At 41.8% G+C, this 23,800-nt stretch overlaps 3 protein-coding genes across 12 annotated transcripts; 2 read left to right on the plus strand and 1 right to left on the minus strand.

The window, feature by feature from the left end:
- Nucleotides 1-499: 499 nt before the first annotated feature.
- On the plus strand, nucleotides 500-9,716 carry LOC143008026 (phospholipase A and acyltransferase 3-like). 6 transcript variants are annotated; one of them, XM_076159560.1, is made up of 5 exons: nucleotides 500-869; nucleotides 1,883-1,949; nucleotides 2,226-2,319; nucleotides 2,693-2,946; nucleotides 3,023-3,434. In XM_076159560.1, the coding sequence occupies exons 2-5, from the start codon at nucleotides 1,935-1,937 to the stop codon at nucleotides 3,143-3,145; spliced, it is 486 nt and encodes a 161-aa protein (XP_076015675.1). In that variant the 5' UTR covers nucleotides 500-869; nucleotides 1,883-1,934; the 3' UTR covers nucleotides 3,146-3,434. The 6 variants fall into 6 exon arrangements, with proteins under 6 accessions (XP_076015675.1, XP_076015674.1, XP_076015677.1 ...); XM_076159559.1 differs by having other exon boundaries at nucleotides 501-869; nucleotides 1,576-1,949; XM_076159562.1 differs by lacking the exon at nucleotides 500-869 and having other exon boundaries at nucleotides 945-1,949; nucleotides 2,699-2,946.
- Nucleotides 6,426-14,248, plus strand: LOC143008027 (phospholipase A and acyltransferase 3-like). 5 transcript variants are annotated; one of them, XM_076159568.1, is made up of 5 exons: nucleotides 6,426-6,464; nucleotides 12,693-12,759; nucleotides 13,036-13,129; nucleotides 13,503-13,756; nucleotides 13,834-14,248. In XM_076159568.1, exons 2-5 carry the CDS (start codon nucleotides 12,745-12,747, stop codon nucleotides 13,951-13,953), a joined length of 483 nt encoding a protein of 160 aa, XP_076015683.1. In that variant the 5' UTR covers nucleotides 6,426-6,464; nucleotides 12,693-12,744; the 3' UTR covers nucleotides 13,954-14,248. The 5 variants fall into 5 exon arrangements, with proteins under 5 accessions (XP_076015683.1, XP_076015682.1, XP_076015684.1 ...); XM_076159567.1 differs by lacking the exon at nucleotides 6,426-6,464 and adding an exon at nucleotides 7,138-7,374 and having other exon boundaries at nucleotides 12,702-12,759; XM_076159569.1 differs by lacking the exon at nucleotides 6,426-6,464 and adding an exon at nucleotides 10,911-11,253 and having other exon boundaries at nucleotides 13,509-13,756.
- A 1,160-nt stretch (nucleotides 14,249-15,408) lies between these two features.
- scyl1 (SCY1-like, kinase-like 1) lies at nucleotides 15,409-23,352 on the minus strand. The gene is made up of 18 exons (XM_076159554.1): nucleotides 23,126-23,352; nucleotides 22,460-22,600; nucleotides 21,539-21,661; nucleotides 21,160-21,389; nucleotides 20,967-21,057; nucleotides 20,565-20,720; nucleotides 20,220-20,378; nucleotides 19,669-19,776; nucleotides 19,303-19,416; nucleotides 19,043-19,198; nucleotides 18,717-18,905; nucleotides 18,528-18,603; nucleotides 18,230-18,427; nucleotides 17,977-18,125; nucleotides 17,771-17,860; nucleotides 17,232-17,573; nucleotides 16,959-17,037; nucleotides 15,409-16,661 (listed from the first exon to the last, which is right to left on the minus strand). Exons 1-18 carry the CDS (start codon nucleotides 23,231-23,233, stop codon nucleotides 16,537-16,539), a joined length of 2,634 nt encoding a protein of 877 aa, XP_076015669.1. The 5' UTR covers nucleotides 23,234-23,352; the 3' UTR covers nucleotides 15,409-16,536.
- Nucleotides 23,353-23,800: the final 448 nt, after the last annotated feature.

The raw sequence follows: 23,800 nt of genomic DNA on the forward strand, positions 1-23,800 counted from the left end.
AAATTTAGTGCCAGAGTGATAATATAAATTCTTGCTTCATGCTTTTTATATTTTGCTTTACAGATCAAATTAAAATACATACGGATGTGACAATAACAATATTCAGAGTCATTCTTTTGTAAGTCAGACATAAACTACTTTCAGGATATGTTGATCCGTTCTGCTCTCTTATAGCCTAATGAATATAAGCTTCCTTTCGTCACTGTACAAACAAAATATAAACAGACTCATCTATTCACGCAGGATGAAAAGAAAATTTCCAAATCATTTTCAGAGCGCCTCAGTGGAGCATCACATTGGGGTCAAGAACTGTAAGGAGGAAAAATCCCACACCCAAATATAAGCTTCCCCAGTCCTCCTCTTTATCAGACCAAAAACAGTCTCACACTCTTTACCGGGTAACGCCCTGCTCTAATCTGCCCTGCAACTGTCACTTCTCTCACCCCAGTTGACCCCAGCTGCACATCCAAAAAGCATAAATGTATCATTTCGGTCAAGTGTTTGTGTGGCTACCATACAAAAATACAGGAAAACAGTTTGAAATTGTTTTTTTTTTAATCCCTTTAGGAATAAGGAAAGAAACGAGAAAGGAAGGGCAAAGGGAAAGAAAGACTGTACACTTGGGCTGTGTATCATAGCGTTGTTGTGTTCTCTACCATAGTGATACTAGTGAGGCCGTGTGATAACATGACCATGTAGGGATTTGACAGGAGAGGAAGAAAGCAGAAGCAGAGAGAAAGAGGACGAAAAGTTCTGTTTCTGGTTTACACCCACAAGCATGTGTTCTGTGGGAGACCCTCTTTCCTCAGATAGTAGTTAAATGACTTTGTGAAGCTGCTGCAAACACACACACATCGTCTGAGCTTATGGTAAGTGAAGGTTGAGTGTTTGAATCCATGCTATGATAAGTAAGAGTTTGTATGATATGATTGCTATAATAAGTAAGTAATAATTGTTTAAATGAGTTCTCTCAACCACAATAAATACCAAAGAATTTATCCTAAATCTGAAGTTTCCTAAACGTCTCATTCACGCAGAAAGGGAAATGTTTGAAGCAGAAAAGATAGAAATTCTTCGGACATGTTATTGTTTCCTTTCTTTGAAGTTTATTTGTGCTGAGGATTCTTACACGGTTGATGAAGATGTTATTATAGTGTTGGTTTTTAACCGTTTTGGTCAATGTTACATTATCTGAACTAATCCATTAATGCAATGGGGAATATGATGATAGACTCCATCCTGTGCCAGTACTTCACTAACCAGTGGAGATTTTACTACAAAATTTCTGCTAGTCTACTGAATTATAAAGAAAAGGACACATTTTGGAATGTACTAAAGTGTAATTTCAATCAATTTACATTGATGTAAATGTTGCAATTTACTGTCATATATGAGCCCAAAGCAGTTATGTGTTTGTGCTAGTTTAAGTTTCTAAATGACTCAGCGTCTACATGCACACGCCCTTACTGTGCTAGTAAATAGCACAATAGTGTCAAGGATTATTGATAATGGCACAAGTTATTACTCTCTCACATCAGGGAGATGTGTTTGACTCACTGAAGGCTTTGGTTGTAGGTGGATGACTTCTATATGCAGATGCTCTCCCCAGGCCGAGCTGTACTGGAAAGTTGAAAAACTGTGTCATGTTGTTGTCATTCCCGACCAGAGTGATAAGAAGAAAAACATCACTAGTTGGAAACAGAATAAAGAAGAAATCTACAATGCTGAGATTCATAGTTTTCATATGTTCTTACCAGTACCAAGGCCAAAGTCTACCTGATTACCTTCTTCCATTTGTTTAGCAGAAATACTTTGTAGTATCTTGATAATTCATTAAACGGATTGGAAGTCATGTTTTGTTTAATTTTTTTTGTTTTGTTAGTTCCTCTAGGTGCTGAGAGTTCTCTGGAAAGTTGAAATCAAATTTAACTGCTATGGATCAGCCTCTGGTTGGTAAAATATTTCAAAGAGTTCATATGATAATTGTTTTATATTACTAATACAACATCTATATATGCAATTATAGAATACAGATTTGTTTCCAATCCAAATAAATAAAGCAGTTCATGGGAAAACAACTAAATGTTTGGCTTTGGTTAAACTGTACCTTTATCTGTAACATGCTTGTGTGAGTCTCAGTCATAGTCAAGTCAAGTAGACAGCTTTGTTTACAAAAACTGTACAATTTCTAATGAAACCAAACTGTTGTTTTATTTTCCTCCCAGATGCCTGGTGACCTGATAGAAATCGACCGTGTCAGGTTCAAGCACTGGGCTGTGTGTATTGGAAATGGTGAAGTTGTTCACTTGGTAGCACTTAGTAAGTCACTCCTTCACTCATCTGTCATGACTAACATGTGATGCAAAATACTGACCAATCCTGAAGCAGAACACCATGGATCATTATTGAAGAACAAAATTCATCCCACTAGTATCCAGCCCAATAGGTGACACAGCAATGAATGAATTGTCATGTCAATGAGTGACACCTGATCACCTTGCTGCAACAGTTGCTATGGGAGTTATCGTTCGCCAACCCGCCATTAGTATCCCCAACTCCCATTGGATGTTCAAAAACCCCTGCAAAACTAAAGATTATCACTTAGAGACATAACATTAAAGATGATGTAATATTCAGCACAGCTGTCTAACAAATCTCAACATTCTTGCCTTATCAATCATCTTATTTTTAGCTGAAGTAGATGTAACCAACGCGATGACTGACACGGAGGGAGAAGTGAGGCGAGAGCATCTTAAAGATGTGTGCGGGAAATCTTTCTGGAGAGTCAACAATGACCAGGGTCTACAGAACAAACCTCGTACAGCTGCACAGATTGTGCAGGATGCCTTGTCCTGGGTGGACGAGACGGTGACATATAATCTCGCCACTTACAACTGTGAGCATTTTGCCACCCAGATGCGCTATGGCAGGGCTGTGTCTCAGCAGGTAAGTGGACACTTAAATGTACATTTCCTGGCTACAAGAGCTATCTGTCTCACATTTGTGGATTATTTTAACCCAGAAGGTCACTTTGCAGGTGGTTGATAGTGTAAAGAAGGTTGGATTATGGGCTGGGCTGATGGGGCCCCTGGGAAGTGCAGCAGTGTCTGCCTCATCCCTGGGAAGTGCAGCGTCTTCCCCATAGCCACTGATGGGGTCTGTCACATCCCTGGGAAGTGCAGTGTCTGCCTCGACACTGATGGGGTCTGTCCCATCCCTGGCAAGTACAGCAGCGTCTGCCCCTTCCCGTCCGTAAGATGAAAGAATGGATGGATGATTTTATATTGATCAAAATATATGAATCAATTCAACTTGAAAACTGTACTCAAATCCATCAGACCTAAGACGATCACAGAAGCCTTTTGTGATTATTGTAACAGAATGCACTGTTGCTTTTCTGAAGAATAAAACCACCAAAAAAAGTTTTTGCACTACTTTATGTTAGCTTGTCTTTCTTTCCTGACACCATACACAATATCGCAAACAACTACGCAAAGGGCTTCACGGGCCCACACAACAGGAGGTTCCCGACCCAGCACAAAGCTCATAGGAAGACGAGGAAAAACTCAAACATATAAGGAGAAAGGAAGAAACCTTGAGAGAGGCGAATGAAAGAGAGGTTCCTTCTTCTCCATTGGTTAATGAAACCAGTGAAGCTTAGTAAATATCAATGATCTTCCTCAGAAATCAGTAAAATATCTCAGTTCTTCACAAAGCTGCAGAATTTCATGCTGTGGATTCAGGACTACTATAACCTCGATATGGAGAATATTACCTCATGGATACTTTTTGGGAAAACACACTCACGACAGTTCATGATGTGCTTATTTATGCTGTTTATCTATTCAGTTAATAATGAATTGTCACTGAATGTGTTTCAAACTAAATGGAGTTTTGAATCCTTCACAATTCAAAGTTTTGTGAACCAAATTTAATGCCAGAGTGATGACATAAATTTAGACAAATCATGGATGCTTTTTAAAATGTGACTTTACAGATCAAATTCAAACACACATGAATATGACAACAAGAAGTCCTTTTACTTGAGGTAAGATGTAAACTCCAGAAACCATTGTGATCAAACCAAAACAGTATTTATCCAATGACGCAATAAAGACAAATAACTGATAACTTTTTCAAATTACTTTTAGGATTGATCTCAATTATACAAATTGATTCAAAACCTTAATTGGGAGTCAAGAAACAGAAGTCCTGCTTAACGCCACATATGATCACACTGTAATGGCGATGTTAGGTGTAACACTGGTGTCCAGAGAAACAGGAAAAGTCTAGAGGAAATGTGATGAGGAACCTAGTTTGAGAGCCTCAATAGGAGTGAGGAAATGGAATTCAAGCCAATTGCTTTACGAGATAAACATTCGGACAGGGGATCTAACTGCATTTGGCCCGAGGAAGGTTTCTCTACCACAGGATGATGCAGAAATGAAAGGGCGTTCCGTTTAGCAGCTTGGTAATTGTCCTCTGCGTTCCTCGAGCCACACAACAACAAAGCCTGGGATTTTGACCGATGATTCAGGAGACAGAAGTCTTCCCTACACACGCAACATTTACATTCAAGGAAGAAATTGAAATGTGTTTCTTAATAAAAATTTTATTTCCAGAATAGCTCACATGCTTCACATGATTATATGTAAAATAATGCTTCCAACCTGCCTCTGCTCACTCAAGCCCGTGCAGCCTTCCTGCACTTCCCCAAACCTTTTCTGGATGAACTCATTCAGCTCTGCCGCCCCCCCGTGGCCGACTATCATACATTGAGGACCAACACAGTTTCCCTCTGCTCAACCAGCAAGCAGCCTCCCCTCGAGGCCGGATCACAGCATTGCCATCTTCTCCTCTCTCTACTTGTGGAATGTCAAACCTCCATGTCTGTCTCAGGTTCAAGCCACTGCCCTCATTGTCCCTCAGTGCTTTCGCTCTCCTTCTCCACCCTCATTGCTTTCTTGGCAAAGAGAGCTATCTGTCTTATATTCGTGGGGATGTTAATGTAAGATCATCACCTTCCCAATGTTCTTATTTAAGATTCTAGATCTGTGGTTTCACTTTGCAGGTGGTTAAGGCTGCAAGGCGGCGTTGGAATAATCCTGTTTGGAGTGTCGGCTCTGGGGTCTGTCTCAGCTCAGGCTAGGTTACAAGTGGGGGGAAAAAAGTGATAAGAATGGATGGATGATGTTATATGCATATATGAACCAGTGGAACTTGGAAAATATGTATTAAAATCTTTCAGCTCTAAGATGATCACATAAGCCCTTTGTGTTTTTTGCAACAGAACGCACTGTGGCTTTGCGGTTTGTTCACTATTTTATGTTAAACCTATTTCTTTAAATGACAAGGCAAGAACAAACTGTATTCCTTTCAATATGTTTCATTGCCCTGGTCATTTGTTAGGAAAAAAGTCAAATATCTGAGTAAATAAGTTTATTTGTAGAGCACAATATCACAATCAACTCCTCAAAGGGCTTTATGGCTTTATGATTGTTTTTGTTTCTTTGTTCAGTTCATTATGAAAGCTTTTCAAACTGAAGGGTTTCATTCACAGAGAAGTTTTTGAATCCAATTAAAGTTCTGTCTACCAAATTTAGTGCCAGAGTGATAATATAAATTCTTGCTTCATGCTTTTTATATTTTGCTTTACAGATCAAATTAAAATACATACGGATGTGACAATAACAATATTCAGAGTCATTCTTTTGTAAGTCAGACATAAACTACTTTCAGGATATGTTGATCCGTTCTGCTCTCTTATAGCCTAATGAATATAAGCTTCCCTTCGTCACTGTACAAACAAAATATAAACAGACTCATCTATTCACGCAGGATGAAAAGAAAATTTCCAAATCATTTTCAGAGCGCCTCAGTGGAGCATCACATTGGGGTCAAGAACTGTAAGGAGGAAAAATCCCACACCCAAATATAAGCTTCCCCAGTCCTCCTCTTCATCAGACCAAAAACAGTCTCACACTCTTTACCGGGTAACGCCCTGCTCTAATCTGCCCTGCAACTGTCACTTCTCTCACCCCAGTTGACCACAGCTGCACATCCAAAAAGCATAAATGTATCATTTCGGTCAAGTGTTTGTGTGGCTACCATACAAAAATACAGGAAAACAGTTTGAAATTGTTTTTTTTTGAATCCCTTTAGGAATAAGGAAAGAAACGAGAAAGGAAGGGCAAAGGGAAAGAAAGACTGTACACTTGGGCTGTGTATCATAGCGTTGTTGTGTTCTCTACCATAGTGATACTAGTGAGGCCGTGTGATAACATGACCATGTAGGGATTTGACAGGAGAGGAAGAAAGCAGAAGCAGAGAGAAAGAGGACGAAAAGTTCTGTTTCCGGTTTACACCCACAAGCATGTGTTCTGTGGGAGACCCTCTTTCCTCAGATAGTAGTTAAATTACTTTGTGAAGCTGCTGCAAACACACACACATCGTCTGAGCTTATGGTAAGTGAAGGTTGAGTGTTTGAATCCATGCTATGATAAGTAAGACTTTGTATGATATGATTGCTATAATAAGTAAGTAATAATTGTTTAAATGAGTTCTCTCAACCACAATAAATAACAAAGAATTTATCCTAAATCTGAAGTTTCCTAAACGTCTCATTCACGCAGAAAGGGAAATGTTTGAAGCAGAAAAGATAGAAATTCTTCGGACATGTTATTGTTTCCTTTCTTTGAAGTTTATTTGTGCTGAGGATTCTTACACGGTTGATGAAGATGTTATCATAGTGTTGGTTTTTAACCGTTTTGGTCAATGTTACATTATCTGAACTAATCCATTAATGCAATGGGGAGTATGATGATAAACTCCATCCTGTGCCAGTACTTCACTAACCAGTGGAGATTTTACTACAAAATTTCTGCTAGTCTACTGAATTATAATTATAGCTGAAGTAGGTGTAACCAACACGATAACTGGCACGGTGGGAGAAGTGAGGCGAGAGCATCTTAAAGTTGTGTGCGGGAAATCTTTCTGGAGAGTCAACAATGACCAGGGTCTACATTTTGGTTATAGTTTCAAGTTTCACCTTATACACACGCAGAGACACCCTAACCTTTTTTGTTGTTTTCACTCCAGCTTAATCACTGAGAAGTAATGAATGTCAGTGAATCAATCATAATGTCTGTGTACATTATGGTGCAGAGCGTTTAGGAAATCTTACAAATGCTCTGTATTAACAACACTACTATGAAACAAAGCCTCAAGTCTAAAGGATGTGTCTTGTTCATGCTTCGTTATTGTACATGGCCCCACCCACCAGCAGACTCAAAGTAAAGTTGAAAACAGGAGGCGAGGAAGTTACCCAGACACACTTTGTGTAGCTGCTGCACACACACATCGTCTGACATTACGGTAAGTGATGGTTGAGTGTTAGAACCCATGCTATGATAGGAAAGAGTTTGTATGATATTGATTGCTATGATAAGTAAGTTGTTTGCCTTCTTTCTTTAGTAATGACCTCCTAAAGCTGTTGGTGGAGATAAATGGTTCAACATTGTCAACTGAGATGAACATGTAAAATGTGCATTCAAAATTAAATGTACCTTTTTGACATCTTTGAACATATCATTCAGAATTCTTGTGCAGATAAACAACTTTCAGGAATATAATGAATTCATATAAATGACCATTAACTATGTACTTGCAAGTGCTGAGAGTCATATAGAAACTGAAAGTAGAGCAAAAAAAAACGGTTTAGAACCAACAAAATGATAATATCTTCACCGACCCTGCAAGCATCCTCAGCACGAAAAAATAGTGTGATTACCAACCTTTGCCAGGAATTCCAGAGATTTTCATAAGCCTGAAATTCTGGTTCATCAGTTACTGAGGACAATAGACTCAGTGACAAGCAAACCCACCACCAGTTATCTTTCACTTTCTGTAGAAGATGAATTACTTTGCATTAAGGAAACATTGGAGAGTAAATAAGGGTAAAGAAGCGTAGAAGAACAACAATAATCAAGTAAGAATTGATCTAAATAGTGTGATTTACAAATATTTTAAAAGATAATTTACTATCACATGGATCAATGGCACGCATGCAGGTGTCAAAACCCTAAAGATATCTACCTCCTTTGTCATGGTCCACTCACAAGCAGCACCAACAGGTCAACCAACCATCCGCTTGACTGGAACTTTGTGATGCCCTTTGAAGACTGCAAGCAAGCCTGTCAGAATAGCGATTTGTTTAGATGTCGAGGTCCTAACTTACTTACTTCATTCATTCTTTGAATTGGTCAAAGTGATATTTTGTTTTGTTTGTTCCTCTAGGTGCTGAGAGTTCTCAGGAAAGTGGAAATCAAACTTAACTGCTATGGCCCAGTCTCAGGTAAGTCAAATATTTCAATAACAACTAACAAGTGAAGTCCAGTTTGATGATAATGAAACACTTAATTACAACTTTGACAGGTTATGACACCAGGGGTGTTAAAGTGTGAAACAAATCTCAAATTAACAACGACTCCAATAGGAAGCAAGAACTGAAACTGTACTTTTATCTGTAGCATGCTTGTGCTTGTGTGACTCTGTCATAGTCGAGTCAGGTAAACAAAAAATGTACAATTTCTAACGAAACCAAACTGTTTTCTTCCTCCTAAGAAACCAAAACCTGGTGACCTGATAGAAATCGACCATGGCCGTGTGATGCAAAATAGTGACTCCTGGAGCAGAACATCATGGATCATAATATTACAGATGATTATTACAGCTGTCAAACAAATCAAATCATTCTTGCCTCATTAAACACCTTATTTTTTCAGGCCATCCAGGTCCGAGTCAGATGATGTCTGACATGGAGGGAGGAGTGAGGCGAGAGAGTCTTAAACATGTGGTCGGAAACGATACCTGGAAAGTCAACAACAGCCGAGACGATAGAGACACACCTCACCCACCTGCAAAGATTGTGGAGACTGCTTTGTCCCGGGAGGGCAAGGTGACATATAATCTCACCAGTAACAACTGTGAGCACTTTGCCAACGAGGTGCGCTATGGCACGGCAGAGTCTCAGCAGGTAAGTGGACACTTGATTAAGAAGTACATTTCCTGGCAAAGAGAGCTCAGAGAGATCTGTCTTACATTAGTGGAGATGTTAATGTAAGATCATCACCTTCCAAATTTTGTTATTTAAGATTCTATGTGTGTGATTTCACTTTGCAGGTTGTTGAGGCTGCAAAGGGCGTTGGAAAAGTCCTGTTGGGAGCGTCAGTTGTGGGGTCTTTCTCAGCTATGGCAGGGTCACAATTGGGGAAAAAAAAGTAAAAAGAATGGATGGATGATTTTATATGCACTCTAAAAAGTAATTCAGGGGACCTTTTACCACCAATTAATTAGATGCATGGTTGCAAGATAAAAATTCTAATTTATTGATTTAGATCAATTTTTTAAGTTGCAAACATTATTTTGATGAGTTGTGTTTACATAATAATGTTGGTAATTACATCAACTTAATATTGTGTGTAATTTAGACTCAAATTTCTGCGTTAATTGATTCAAAACAAAATTGAAGTTGTAGTAACTTAATGAAATTGGCTTGGTAACTTAATTTTTCTCCACCTTGAGTTCAAGTCCCCTCCCCCCCACGTAACATGCCTGGAGATTCAGACAGTTAAGACTGTGTGTTAGAGGACCTGTAGCTAAAGAAATAAGTAACAAAGGACATTTTCAAGGTGACTATAATTTCATTTACAAATAAATTCTACTAAAGCAATGTATTTGGGCATATTCTCAATTGTAATATGACCAATAGTGGACCCATGCACAGACGTTAGGCTACACCTGCTAATACAGTTGATTGAATATGTTGTACTACTATATGTAGCTAACGCTAGTCATATTTAGCAGTGTAATTTGGCCATCCAACCCTTTATTTTAGCATAACAGTGAAGAATGATAAAGTTTCATTTGACAAATCTGCTCAGCTAGAGAGGGCTTTTCATTTGTGCTGTGGGGAGGAAAATCATGATTGATTGCTTATTTGTGTAACTGTCAACTACATTGTGTAATCCAAATTCATTTGCTCATTTCATCCAATGTTGCTTTTATGTCTATGTTAGGTGAGATATTTGTATTGTAAATTGGACTTTGGTTACTATTGTGATACAACTTACAGTTTGGAAAAACTAGTTGATGCAACTACATTTTTTGAGTAATCAACTTTAAAACTTGTGTTAATGCTACCAATTATTAAGTAAGCGGTAATTAAAATACGTTTGATTGTAGCGGAAATGCTAATTCCCCTAACTCAATGTAGTTTGTTGGTTAAACATAATTTCATTAGAAGTTGTAGTAACTCAAAAAGATTGATGCAAACTGTTGCGTTAATTTTTTTTGTTGAGCCAATGCTTTTGTTTTTAGAGTGTGGATGAATGAACATTTGAACTTGAAAAATGTGTATTAAATGTGTATTAAAATCCATCAGCTCTAACATGATCACATAAGCCTTTTGTGTTTTTTTGCAACAGAACGCACTGTGGCTTTGCGGTTTGTTCACTATTTTATGTTAAACTTTATTTCTTTAAATGACAAGGCAAGAACAAACTGTATTCCTTTCAATATGTTTCATTGTCCTGGTCATTTGTTAGGAAAAAAGTCAAATATCTGAGTAAATAAGTTTATTTGTAGAGCACAATATCACAATCAACTCCTCAAAGGGCTTTATGGCTTTATGATTGTTTTTGTTTCTTTGTTCAGTTCATTATGAATGCTTTTCAAACTGAAGGGTTTCAATCACAGAGAAGTTTTGAATCCTAAATCATTCAAAGTTCTGCCTTGTACTCTTAACAGACTAATGCTACGCTTGGACAGTCATTTTCCATTACACTTTAAATTCCAGTTTCAAGTTTCAACTTTTGGGGGCGGTCTTTCTTTGGGATCAAGCATTTGACGTGGCAGTGAGTGAACAGTTACGGGAAACTTCACAATGTCCCATTACTCAGTTTATTCCCTAAAGCAGGGGTGTGGAACGTCTGGGCGTTGGGTTAGGTCAGCTCCGCAAATTTCGAAGCGCACAGTCACAGGGTTGTTGCTATGGCGATCTCTACCAGATTTATAGGAGTGAGGCCACCTTGTTACGATTACGGTTACGCGGAAGAGAGAGAGAGGAGGACTAAAAGTTCTGTTTCAGTTTTACACCCACAAGCATGTGTTCTGTGGGAGACCCTCTTTCCTCAGATAGTAGTTAAATGACTTTGGAAAGCTGCTGCAAACACACACACATCGTCTGAGTTTACGGTAAGGGAAGGTTGAGTGCTTGAATTCATGCTATGATAAGTAAGACTTTGTATGATATGATTGCTATGATAAGTAAGTTGTTTGCCTTCCGTCTGTAGTGGTGATCTCTTAAAGCTGAGAGTGGAAATTGAGAAATGTACATTTAATACATCTTTGTACATGTAATTATTAAGTCAAGTCAGTTTTACTTGTACAGCCCAATATCACATACAATGTCTCAAAGGGCTTTACAGACACATCAGGAAAATTCCCGACCCCGCCCTTTCGGGGATTTCATGAAATCATATAAATAGTATTCTAACTATGTATACTTAAGTCATTTAGAAACTGAAACTAGTACAAGAATAAACGCATAACTGCTATACTTTAAGTAATGATTCATATTTTACAGAAAGTGAAAGATAATTGGTGCTTTTCTTTGTCTATTGTCCTCAGTAACCAAACCAGAATTGCAGTTTCATGGAAGTCTCGGGAATTCTTAACAAAGGCACAACTTATCTTTCACTTTCTGTATTAAATGAGTTCTCTCAACCACAATAAATACCAAAGAATTTATCTGAAATCTGAAGTTTCCTAAACGTCTCATTCACGCAGAAAGGGAAATGTTTGAAGCAGAAAAGATAGAAATTCTTCGGACATGTTATTGTTTCCTTTCTTTGAAGTTTATTTGTGCTGAGGATTCTTACACGGTTGATGAAGATGTTATTATAGTGTTGGTTTTTAACCGTTTTAGTCAATGTTACATTATCTGAACTAATCCATTAATGCAATGGGGAATATGATGATAGACTCCATCCTGTGCCAGTACTTCACTAACCAGTGGAGATTTTACTACAAAATTTCTGCTAGTCTACTGAATTATAAAGAAAAGGACACATTTTGGAATGTACTAAAGTGTAATTTCAATCAATTTACATTGATGTAAATGTTGCAATTTACTGTCATATATGAGCCCAAAGCAGTTATGTGTTTGTGCTAGTTTAAGTTTCTAAACGACTCAGCGTCTACATGCACACGCCCTTACTGTGCTAGTAAATAGCACAATAGTGTCAAGGATTATTGATAATGGCACAAGTTATTACTCTCTCACATCAGGGAGATGTGTTTGACTCACTGAAGGCTTTGGTTGTAGGTGGATGACTTCTATATGCAGATGCTCTCCCCAGGCCGAGCTGTACTGGAAAGTTGAAAAACTGTGTCATGTTGTTGTCATTCCCGACCAGAGTGATAAGAAGAAAAACATCACAAGTTGGAAACAGAATAAAGAAGAAATCTACAATGCTGAGATTCATAGTTTTCATATGTTCTTACCAGTACCAAGGCCAAAGTCTACCTGATTACCTTCTTCCATTTGTTTAGCAGAAATACTTTGTAGTATCTTGATAATTCATTAAACGGATTGGAAGTCATGTTTTGTTTAATTTTTTTTGTTTTGTTAGTTCCTCTAGGTGCTGAGAGTTCTCTGGAAAGTTGAAATCAAATTTAACTGCTATGGATCAGCCTCTGGTTGGTAAAATATTTCAAAGAGTTCATATGATAATTGTTTTATATTACCAATACAACATCTATATATGCAATTATAGAATACAGATTTGTTTCCAATCCAAATAAATAAAGCAGTTCATGGGAAAACAACTAAATGTTTGGCTTTGGTTAAACTGTACCTTTATCTGTAACATGCTTGTGTGAGTCTCAGTCATAGTCAAGTCAAGTAGACAGCTTTGTTTACAAAAACTGTACAATTTCTAATGAAACCAAACTGTTGTTTTATTTTCCTCCCAGATGCCTGGTGACCTGATAGAAATCGACCGTGTCAGGTTCAAGCACTGGGCTGTGTGTATTGGAAATGGTGAAGTTGTTCACTTGGTAGCACTTAGTAAGTCACTCCTTCACTCATCTGTCATGACTAACATGTGATGCAAAATACTGACCAATCCTGAAGCAGAACACCATGGATCATTATTGAAGAACAAAATTCATCCCACTAGTATCCAGCCCAATAGGTGACACAGCAATGAATGAATTGTCATGTCAATGAGTGACACCTGATCACCTTGCTGCAACAGTTGCTATGGGAGTTATCGTTCGCCAACCCGCCATTAGTATCCCCAACTCCCATTGGATGTTCAAAAACCCCTGCAAAACTAAAGATTATCACTTAGAGACATAACATTAAAGATGATGTAATTTTCAGCACAGCTGTCTAACAAATCTCAACATTCTTGCCTTATCAATCATCTTATTTTTAGCTGAAGTAGATGTAACCAACGCGATGACTGACACGGAGGGAGAAGTGAGGCGAGAGCATCTTAAAGATGTGTGCGGGAAATCTTTCTGGAGAGTCAACAATGACCAGGGTCTACAGAACAAACCTCGTACAGCTGCACAGATTGTGCAGGATGCCTTGTCCTGGGTGGGCGAGACGGTGACATATAATCTCACCACTTACAACTGTGAGCATTTTGCCACCCAGATGCGCTATGGCAGGGCTGTGTCTCAGCAGGTAAGTGGACACTTAAGATGTACATTTCCTGGCTACAAGAGCTATCTGTCTCACATTTGTGGATTATTTTAACCCAGAAGGTCACTTTGCAGGTGGTTGATGGTGTAAAGAAGGTTGTATTGGCTGGGCTGATGGGGCCCCTGGGAAGTGCAGCAGTGTTTGCCTCATCCCTGGGAAGTGCAGCGTCTTCCCCATAGCCACTGATGGGGTCTGCCTCATCCCTGGGAAGTGCAGCAGTGTCTGCCTCATCGACACTGATGGGGTCTGTCCCATCCCTGGCCAGTACAGCAGCGTCTGCCCCTTCCCGTCCGTAAGATGAAAGAATGGATGGATGATTTTATATTGATCAAAATATATGAATCAATTGAACTTGAAAACTGTACTCAAATCCATCAGTCCTAAGACGATCACAGAAGCCTTTTGTGATTATTGTAACAGAATGCACTGTTGCTTTTCTGAAGAATAAAACCACCAAAAAAAGTTTTTGCACTACTTTATGTTAGCTTGTCTTTCTTTCCTGACACCATACACAATATCACAAACAACTACGCAAAGGGCTTCACGGGCCCACACAACAGGAGGTTCCCGACCAAGCACAAAGCTCATAGGAAGACGAGGAAAAACTCAAACATATAAGGAGAAAGGAAGAAACCTTGAGAGAGGCGAATGAAAGAGAGGTTCCTTCTTCTCCATTGGTTAATGAAACCAGTGAAGCTTAGTAAATATCAATGATCTTCCTCAGAAATCAGTAAAATATCCCAGTTCTTCACAGAGCTGCAGAATTTCATGCTGTGGATTCAGGACTACAATAACCTCGATATGGAGAATATTACCTCATGGATACTTTTTGGGAAAACACACTCACGACAGTTCATGATGTGCTTATTTATGCTGTTTATCTATTCAGTTAATAATGAATTGTCACTGAATGTGTTTCAAACTAAATGGAGTTTTGAATCCTTCACAATTCAAAGTTCTGTGAACCAAATTTAATGCCAGAGTGATGACATAAATTTAGACAAATCATGGATGCTTTTTAAAATGTGACTTTTCAGATCAAATTCAAACACACATGAATATGACAACAAGAAGTCCTTTTACTTGAGGTAAGATTTAAACTCCAGAAACCATTGTGATCAAACCAAAACAGTATTTATCCAATGACGCAATAAAGACAAATAACTAATAACTTTTTCAAATTACTTTTAGGATTGATCTCAATTATACAAATTGATTCAAAACCTTAATTGGGAGTCAAGAAACAGAAGTCCTGCTTAACGCCACATATGATCACACTGTAATGGCGATGTTAGGTGTAACACTGGTGTCCAGAGAAACAGGAAAAGTCTAGAGGAAATGTGATGAGGAACCTAGTTTGAGAGCCTCAATAGGAGTGAGGAAATGGAATTCAAGCCAATTGCTTTACGAGATAAACATTCGGACAGGGGATCTAACTGCATTTGGCCCGAGGAAGGTTTCTCTACCACAGGATGATGCAGAAATGAAAGGGCGTTCCGTTTAGCAGCTTGGTAATTGTCCTCTGCGCTCCTCGAGCCACACAACAACAAAGCCTGGGATATTGACCGATGATTCAGGAGACAGAAGTCTTCCCGACACACGCGCCATTTACATTCAAGGAAGAAATTGAAATGTGTTTATTAATAAAAATTTTATTTCCAGAATAGCTCACATGCTACACATGATTTGTCTGTAAAATAATGCTTCCAACCTTCCTCTGCTCACTCAAGCCCTTGCAGCCTTCCTTCCTCCCCCCCCCCCCGACCAAAGCCGCCATAGACGTGAAGGTTGGAATTCATCACACTGCTGTAACTGCAGACAGAGTTGCATCTACAAAATCATATCTGTAATCAAATAAAGGCACAAATAAAGGAGGATGAACTTATCCATTCATATTTCACTAAACATTATTGATGGTAAATCTTTCCTCGGATCACTTTTGATGGGTTTTATTTGAAATTGTGGGATTGCTGAGTAAAAAGGCATGAGACGACCGTCGACACCTTTCATTTTAAAACAAATTTCATTCTATGAACCGTCCACCACAGCCACACACACCTAATGACTGACAGGAAAAGCAACTTAAAATACAGTACTGTGGTGCCAATGAGCAAAGTAAACTGAACACATTTAAAATTGTTATGGAACGTTTTTGTTTGACCACATAAGTACACACAAGTGTACGCATGGACTGATTTCAGCAAAGTCTTGATTCTTCGAGTGTGTGTGTGTGTGTGTTTGTAAGAGAGTGTAATAAATCTTTGATTGTGAAATTCTGATATATATATATCCATTTAAAAATGTGTTATGTCCTCATATCATTTTAAGATAAGACGCTCCGTTTATATACATTTAGTGTACAACTGCAACTGTGCAAGTTATGTATAAAAAAAGAGTGTGTGTGTGTGTGTGTGTTTGTTGTGTGTGTGTAGGGGGGGGCACTTCCTTCCACTACAGGAAGTGCTTCTCTGTTTGGCTTCCTGGCTCCGTTTCATTTTGACCATTCCATTTCTGCGTTTCCCCAAACCTTTTCTGGATGAACTCATTCAGCTCTGCCGCCCCCCTGTGGCCGACTATCATACATTGAGGACCAACACAGTTTCCCTCTGCTCAACCAGCAAGCAGCCTCCCCTCGAGGCCGGATCACAGCATTGCCATCTTCTCCTCTCTCTACTTGTGGAATGTCAAACCTCCATGTCTGTCTCAGGTTCAAGTCACTGCCCTCATTGTCCCTCACTCTCGTTGCTTTCGTTCCGTCCCACTCAGTCCAGTTTGCGTGCGCCCAGTTTCAGAGGACCCTTAGCAGCCTTGCGCTCTGCCCGTTTAGCCTCCAGTTCCTTTCTCCTCTCGTCTCGTTTCTTCTTTGACAGCTCGGCCTTGCTGAGACCTGGTTGACCATTAAAAAGCACAGCCATGTGTTATATAATGGCCAAACATGCTATAAGTCTTCAGTGTCAATCAGAGACCTGCGCACGCCTGAAGACACAGTCTGCCACATGTCAAACAAGGCGAGTGTGAGCTGGGACGAGTCTAACAAACGCACATTGCTAGGTGGAGAGAGTCGTTGACGTGAAGGCGCCGTGAGTTGGCTACAATCTTGGGATTTTTGTGGCAGACTAACAAAAATGAAAGGAAGACTGGATTCTTGTCTTGTAGTGTGAAGACATTACGCTGAGAGACTTACCCTGGTTTTCATCCACAGACTCCCAGCTCTCCTCTGCACCCCAGTCCCCTGCTGGCTCCAAGCCCCAGCCATCACCAGCCTGACGGGGGAAGAAAACACACACACACACACACACACACTAAATGTGCTGGGACCAAGACATATTTGGTTACACATGCATTTTTGTTTTACATGGATTCATTGCCTCGTTTTTATTAATTGAAATCCAATTTTAATCTTATCACGTAACGCAACATAGCAAATATCCTTCGTCTTATTTGTCCGTATCCTCACCGTGGCGGCGGTGCTGGCAGTGTTTCTCTGGGATACGCTGGCGAACAGGTCATTTTGACTCTGACTGGGCCCCTTGGCTGTGCTGCTGCTGCTGTCCCAGTCGTACTCGCTGGCTAACCGCACCCCGTCAGGCAGGGGCTGGAGCGTCTTATCGGCCGCCACCGCCTCCTCCCCAGCAGCCTCTTCCTCCTCCGCCCAGTCGTTACCCCAGCCTTCTTCGCCCGCAGAGCTCTGACTCGGGCCCTCCTTCTCGTTGGACCAGCTGTCATCCGCATCCCAGCCTGAACTGCTCCAGTCAGAGCTCTGCTTTTTCGCCGCCACAGAAGAGGAAGACCGGCCCGCCTACGTGTAGGGGGAGACCAGGAAGGTTTGAAATGGCCCAAAATGGCCCATTCAACAAGCAGATATCTGGTCTGTTACCTGAGCCTACAGTGGAACTACCATATTTAGTCACAGCAGTAAGACCACGAACAATGTGAGCAATATTAGCAGCTGTAATGGAAATACTACAAGATGGATCCAAGCCAAACAGTGCATACTCCTCGGTCATTGGCCTTCTTTTTGGACAACGCCATCCCCGACCAGTCAGTGTTCCAGCCGTCCGGCTCTGTGCGAGTTTTCTCTGGATCCTTAGTTTAAAAGAAAAGCAGAAACAGTTTATGGAAACTGAAATGTAACCTCTAGAAAAATGTCCTTTTAAATAAGAGAATCATGAGCATGTCAATCAAAAGCGCAGAAATCAAACCTCCAAGCTTCCCCAGTCTTCCTCTTCATCCCAGCGCTCTCCTATTGGTTCGTCAGCGTTGTCGGTCACTTGGACAGCCTGCGATTGGTCGGCTCTGCTCGCGGCAGTGTCCTGAGCCGGAGAGGCCTGTGGGGTTTTAGCTTCAGCAGCTGAGAGAGAAAAACATTTGACAATATTGGTTTATTTACTTCTATACTGGTCATGTCAGTGGGAGGCTGATGATGATGATTACTACCCTACGCACGCTACACACCTGGTGCAGCTGCTCCATCAGCGGCACTCGTGGGGGTGGTTGCATGTGCAGGGCCGTTGTTCTCGGCTGGTGCTTCCCCTTCTGCTCCCGGAGCGTTGCGGATCAGTTTAGAGGTCAGCGACGACATACCGGTCACCGCCCAGCCGGTCCAGCTGGAAGAGGCGCCGGCGGGCTGAGCGCACGACGCAACATCCTTCTCTGCAGCGCAGGAAACAACATCAAGGTGAGTAAATTACACTCAGCAGAAACCAACTCGGTTTGTATTCGTATGCGGTACGCCATAACTGATACTGCATACCTATTTCAGCCAGCTTGGTCGGGTCTTCTGACACCGTCTCCAGTTTGGAAAGGAAACTTCTGATAGCTTTGAATGCCTGACACAGGGAAGAGGGTGGGAGAACACGGGCTGAGCAAATTTCCCCTGACAAATCACTTTGAATGTTAAGGCCACGAGATACTCCATGTGAACAAAAGTCTTCATGCTTACCTGGTCCCTCACGCTCTTATCGGGGTCGACGGTGATTGCACACAGGGTGGGCAGGATGCGGGCGGCGATTTCTGTGACACTGTAGTAGTTGTGTGTGGCGGCGAACCCCAGCACACCAGCGGAGCGCGAGGCCGGGAAAGGGTCCTTCGTGGCTCGCGAGAAGGCGGAAATCAGGACCCGCTGTCGAGCCTGTAGAGAGAGAGGGGTGACCGGAGAAAGAAAGAGGCACAAGTACAAAACCGTCAAGTGGAATTTATAGAATGTTTGTAAAAAACCTGCATCACAAGTTAACGCAGTGTGAATGGTGAAGTGAAAGTGTGCGTTACCCCGGTGTTGAGGTAAGAGGCGATCTTGCCCAGACAGACGGTGGTGTTGCAGCGTATTGGACCTTGTTCGTCTCTGGCCTGTAGCCTGGCAAAGTGGCGCATCAGCTCCTGGTTCAGGTTGGTCTCGTTCAGCTTGGGGGCCAGCAGCAGCATAGACTGCAGGGCGACGGATGAAAAGCGAAAAAGAGAAGCCAGTTAACGGCTACGGCACACAGGTCTCCTGCCGTGCGGCGCTGTTTGTTACAGAGCGTGCAAACTACCTTCACGGTCTGTTCTCTGATGGCAGGGTTGGTGTCTGTGAAGCCGTGTACAACATGAGGGAAAATCTGGGAATTCACTGCAGCCTCGTTCAGATACTGAATGAACTGCTCCATCTGAGAGGGCGACAGAGAGAAGACGCACACAAGCAGACGGGTGCATAATGTCAATTTCTTCTTTCTCGGCTCATCACGTCACTGAAAACTCTTAATTCTGTACCATGCTACTCATTTCCAACTAAGTATTAGAAGTTAGGAACAAAAGCATCCGGATCATTTGGTCTTTCGTCTTTTCAGTTGGTTAGCTTCACAGAAGTGGGCTCGTCTGTTCTGCTGCACGGGAGGTGGAAGCCTTCGCGTGGCGAGTACCTGTTGCAGCAGCCGTATCCTCATGGCTCGGTCTGTGGAGGAGAACATCTTTACGATGACGGGGATGATCTTCTGTTGGTATTCTTCTGCTGACAGGAACTTTCCAACCTGGCAAACAAACAAAGAGTGCGAGAGGGAAAGATGTGTCAGCCTGCTCTTCGAATGGCTCCATCATAATCATAATGAGGTAGCAAACCCCCGTAACAGTGCTATTTTGTGGGCTCAGACGTTTTCCCCAATTATTTATTTATAATAAGGGAGGCAGTGGCTCAGTGGGTAGTGCTTCCGCTTGGGAACCGGAGGGTCACCGGTTCGAGCCCCTGCCGAGGTGCCCCTGAGCAAGGCACCGAACCCTCAATTGCTCCCCCCTCTGCGAAGGGTGGTAATGTCATGTAAGTCGCTTTGGATAAAAGCGTCTGCCACATGCTCGTAATGTAATGTAATGTAATGTAGGAGGCACTACAGAGGCAGGTTTGTTTGCTGGAAAGGTTAAGAGATTGAATGATATATAATTGACTTTCTTTATGATGTGACAACTGCTTAAGATTCACCTTGAAGAGTGGCGTGAGGACGACGGCGCCGGCATTTCCAAATTCGAAGGCCGTGAGCAGCTGCGGCAGGACTTTGTGTTTACAGAAGTCCTCAGGGAACGAGTCCAGGTTGTCACTTAGATCCTGGAAGAACTGCTGCTTCTCGGCTGGCTCCTTGATCTGGAAATGCATGTTGCTCTACGTTACTACCACGTACCGTCAGATCAAGTAACGACTTACACAATAGTCGGTGCAGTTTTCCGTGTCTCGTTTTGACAAGTTGACTAGGTTGGGTTATAGATTAAGAAACAAGAAATTATGACTTTACAAAAGCATGTTTCAGTCATGACTTTGAGTCTGTTGGACCTGGATCTCTTCCAGGAAAAGGTTGCTCTCCACAAAGCTGTTGCTGAGGAAGCCACTGGGAGCTCTGCAATTCTGAAGGAACCGGGCAGGGTTGGGCCGAGCTCGGGGATTGGCCCCGACCAACTCACAGTAGTGGGGGACCAGGGCCTTGGGGATCTGTGGACAGACGGCAAAGCACAACCTGCGTTTCCATTCAACTGCAGCTCCACTCAAACAACTGTAGGTTCAATTCACGCTCTAACGGTTTCAAATGTGGAATACTAGCAGATCCTCCTTTGCTGATAACTAGACTAAATCTTAAAAACACGGCAAAGTCCTTAATTGTCCTTTGAATGTGGACGAGCAAATATACGACAGAACCAATGACGATGTAATAGCGCTGCACTCTCTGTAGTGACGTACCTTTCCCAGTGAGCGGAGTGTGGCAGCGCGTGGCAGCGACCCGTTGAACACCTCCCAGATCAGGCAGCCTAGCCGCCACACCTCCCCTGCCCTGCAAAACACACACACACACACACAAAAGCATCCATTTAGTCTGACCTGCTCCTCTCCCATCTCCCTCTGATCCTTTCCTTTCCACAGTTCTCTCTCTCACCATTTCTCTCCATTGTTGCCGTTTGGCGATTCCGGTGGGTCGTATTTCTCCATGTCTGGGTAAACTGCTTTGGGGGCTGGCAGTGAGACTCCGCTCGGGTCGCCCTGCTCTGGGGCCACATGGTCCAAGGCTCCCAGCTTCCACTCCCCGGCGCGGTCCACAAAAACAGCCCACACCCCCAAATTGTTGTGGAGCAGGTGGCAGTCGTTGACAAGGAAACTCAGGGCTTTCTGTGGGAAGCAGGCAAGAAGCAGAAGTGAGGAAAACGGTGAGACGAGAGGAGGAGAAGAGAGCTTACAGTGGAAGAATTTGAGAAAAAGGCTCAGGCTGTGGTTACATCCAAAACAAGCATCAACTGTGCGTAAATCCTTCCCCTCACCACTATCTGGTGAAGTCCCCAGGAGACCTCCAGCTCCCCGGCTCCACCCTTCTCAGTCTGGGCCTTCAGGTGTGCTGCCAGGGGCGTCACCTGCTCAGTCACCAGGTACAGGCTCTTCTCTGTCTGTCAAACAAACACAAACAACTTAACTACCATTTTGTCACGGTGTTGGCTTTTCTTCTTTTTACAAACTCTCAAGTGAGGTTGAAAGACTACGTACTTTTTTTCCTGTATTATGAACATTTTCGTGCAAAAAACTACTTCTAGCAAAAGAATATCCGATGCAGTGTACTCAGCACAGTTGCATCCATTTCATATGTGTGTGTGTTTTTCACACGTCAGCTCTAGTCGTTCCAAGTTCTACCAGAAATGGCATCCATGTCTTTCCCATTTCACAGATCTACAGGCTACTGCAGAGCAATGATTGAATACTTGAACACCAAACAGTTTCTTTATCGCATCGAACCGACACTCCTGATGTCATCCAGGACTCGGCGTCCACACTACCGTGACATTTTTACACAATCTTCAGCAGCCGTGGCTCTCTGCTGTCGCACTGTTTGTTTAATTTACTTTTTCATTACATTGCCTTGTTCTCTTCAGGGTTCCAGTTCTCCCTTCTATCTCTCAGCTTCTCTTCTCTCCTGTCCCAATCAACATCTCTTTCATTTCTCTCTCTCTCTCTCCACCCCCTCTTTCTGTATCAAAAACGCTCTCCAAAATGTCCCATAACTTGTTTCTAGTAAGTGCATCTACTGTACACACATGAAACCCTGAACACTTAAATCCTACAGTCGCTTGTTCAAACTTACCTCTATCTGAAAAAGCCAAAGATGGAGAGAAGAACAGATGGAAATGAGACACAAATCACACAATTGAGACGTGAAATGTGTACTCAAGTGTACTAACACACTCACTGACCTCCAGTCCATCTACGTAAGCCAGGATGTTGGGATGTCGCAGGGTCTTCATGCGTTTGAAAGCAGCTTTTGCCAGCTGAGTCTGCTGCTCTGATCCCTGAGAAACCTCGTACACAAACACGGACACAGGCTCTCCACTGGCCTGCAGACAGAGGACAGGATGGAAACGCGTCATAAGTAGGATAATCAAACTTAATCGACTAACCGAATAGAATCGAATCGACATGATCTCAGTTGTTACACATGATGTCTGTAGTGAATCCGACAGTGCACAGTTCAATAAAGACAGATGAAATTATGAAGACAGTAGTTGTTAGTGTTATTAATGACATTATTAATTTCACGAGGCGTTAGTTTATTAACCGTTGTATTAACAGACGTTTACTCGATTAAAGGGAGGTGACGTGGCGAGAAATGCGTGTCTGTCGCCCGGAGTAAACAAAGCCCGAGCTCACACTTCGTCGGCCTCAACAAAAGTGACATAATTGCATTTGGTGTGTTCGATTCAGCGACATTAACGATAAAGGAACACACACACCGAATAAATGACAAAACAGCTCACACACACATTAAACGGACGCTGACGTTAGAAGGCTAACTGCAGGCCGCGTAACCGGAGCGAGCTAACAAGCTAGCGGGAGTGGGGGGGTCTGCTGCATCTCTTTACCTTTCGCTTCCCCCGGTGAAGGGTCCATAATCCGGACTTTTCCTGGGTGTCTGGTAGGATTTCATAAGCAAAGTCTTTGACAGGATCCCTGGCAAAAAAGGACCACATCTCCCCTTTGCTCCACACCTCATCAAGTATCGACACACAAGCAGAAAAACACTGAAGTGATACCTAGCTAGCTACTGGGACGGGCGGTAAATGGTTCCGTAAAAAACCTTGTTTGTTCAAATTGGTTCCGCAAAGGGTTGACACCAGTTAAAGAGATACCAGAGATAACCCCGCCCAGTGAATACAGTTCACGGCCTTTTAAATGTGTTTATTTTTATTTTTTATCAGTGGCTCTAAAACTGGACATGTAAAATTCAGCAGCCTGTTTGAAAGGGATTATTTATCTTCATCAATCCAGAATTCTGGGTCATGACTTCACACTGATAAATTGTTTCCGGACCTTTAGTATCATCACCGACATTTAGAAAAGACAAAATAAACCTTTTGACTTCTTCCTCCAACTAATGGAAATGCAGGAACTTTCCTTGTCAGGCTCAATTCACAAGCCTGTTAACCTTAATAATGCAAAGTCTCTTGTTATCTCCTGACACACTTCCACCAAACTGCACAGGTTACAGATACATCTCCAAATTTGTTCCATGATTGTAGCAAAAGTTTTTTTTTTTT

Source organism: Genypterus blacodes, unplaced genomic scaffold, assembly GCF_046128005.1.
Source record: "Genypterus blacodes isolate CSIRO-AG114 ecotype Tasmania unplaced genomic scaffold, CSIRO-AGI_Gbla_v1 ptg000098l_1, whole genome shotgun sequence".
In the NCBI taxonomy this organism is placed as follows: domain Eukaryota; kingdom Metazoa; phylum Chordata; class Actinopteri; order Ophidiiformes; family Ophidiidae; genus Genypterus; species Genypterus blacodes.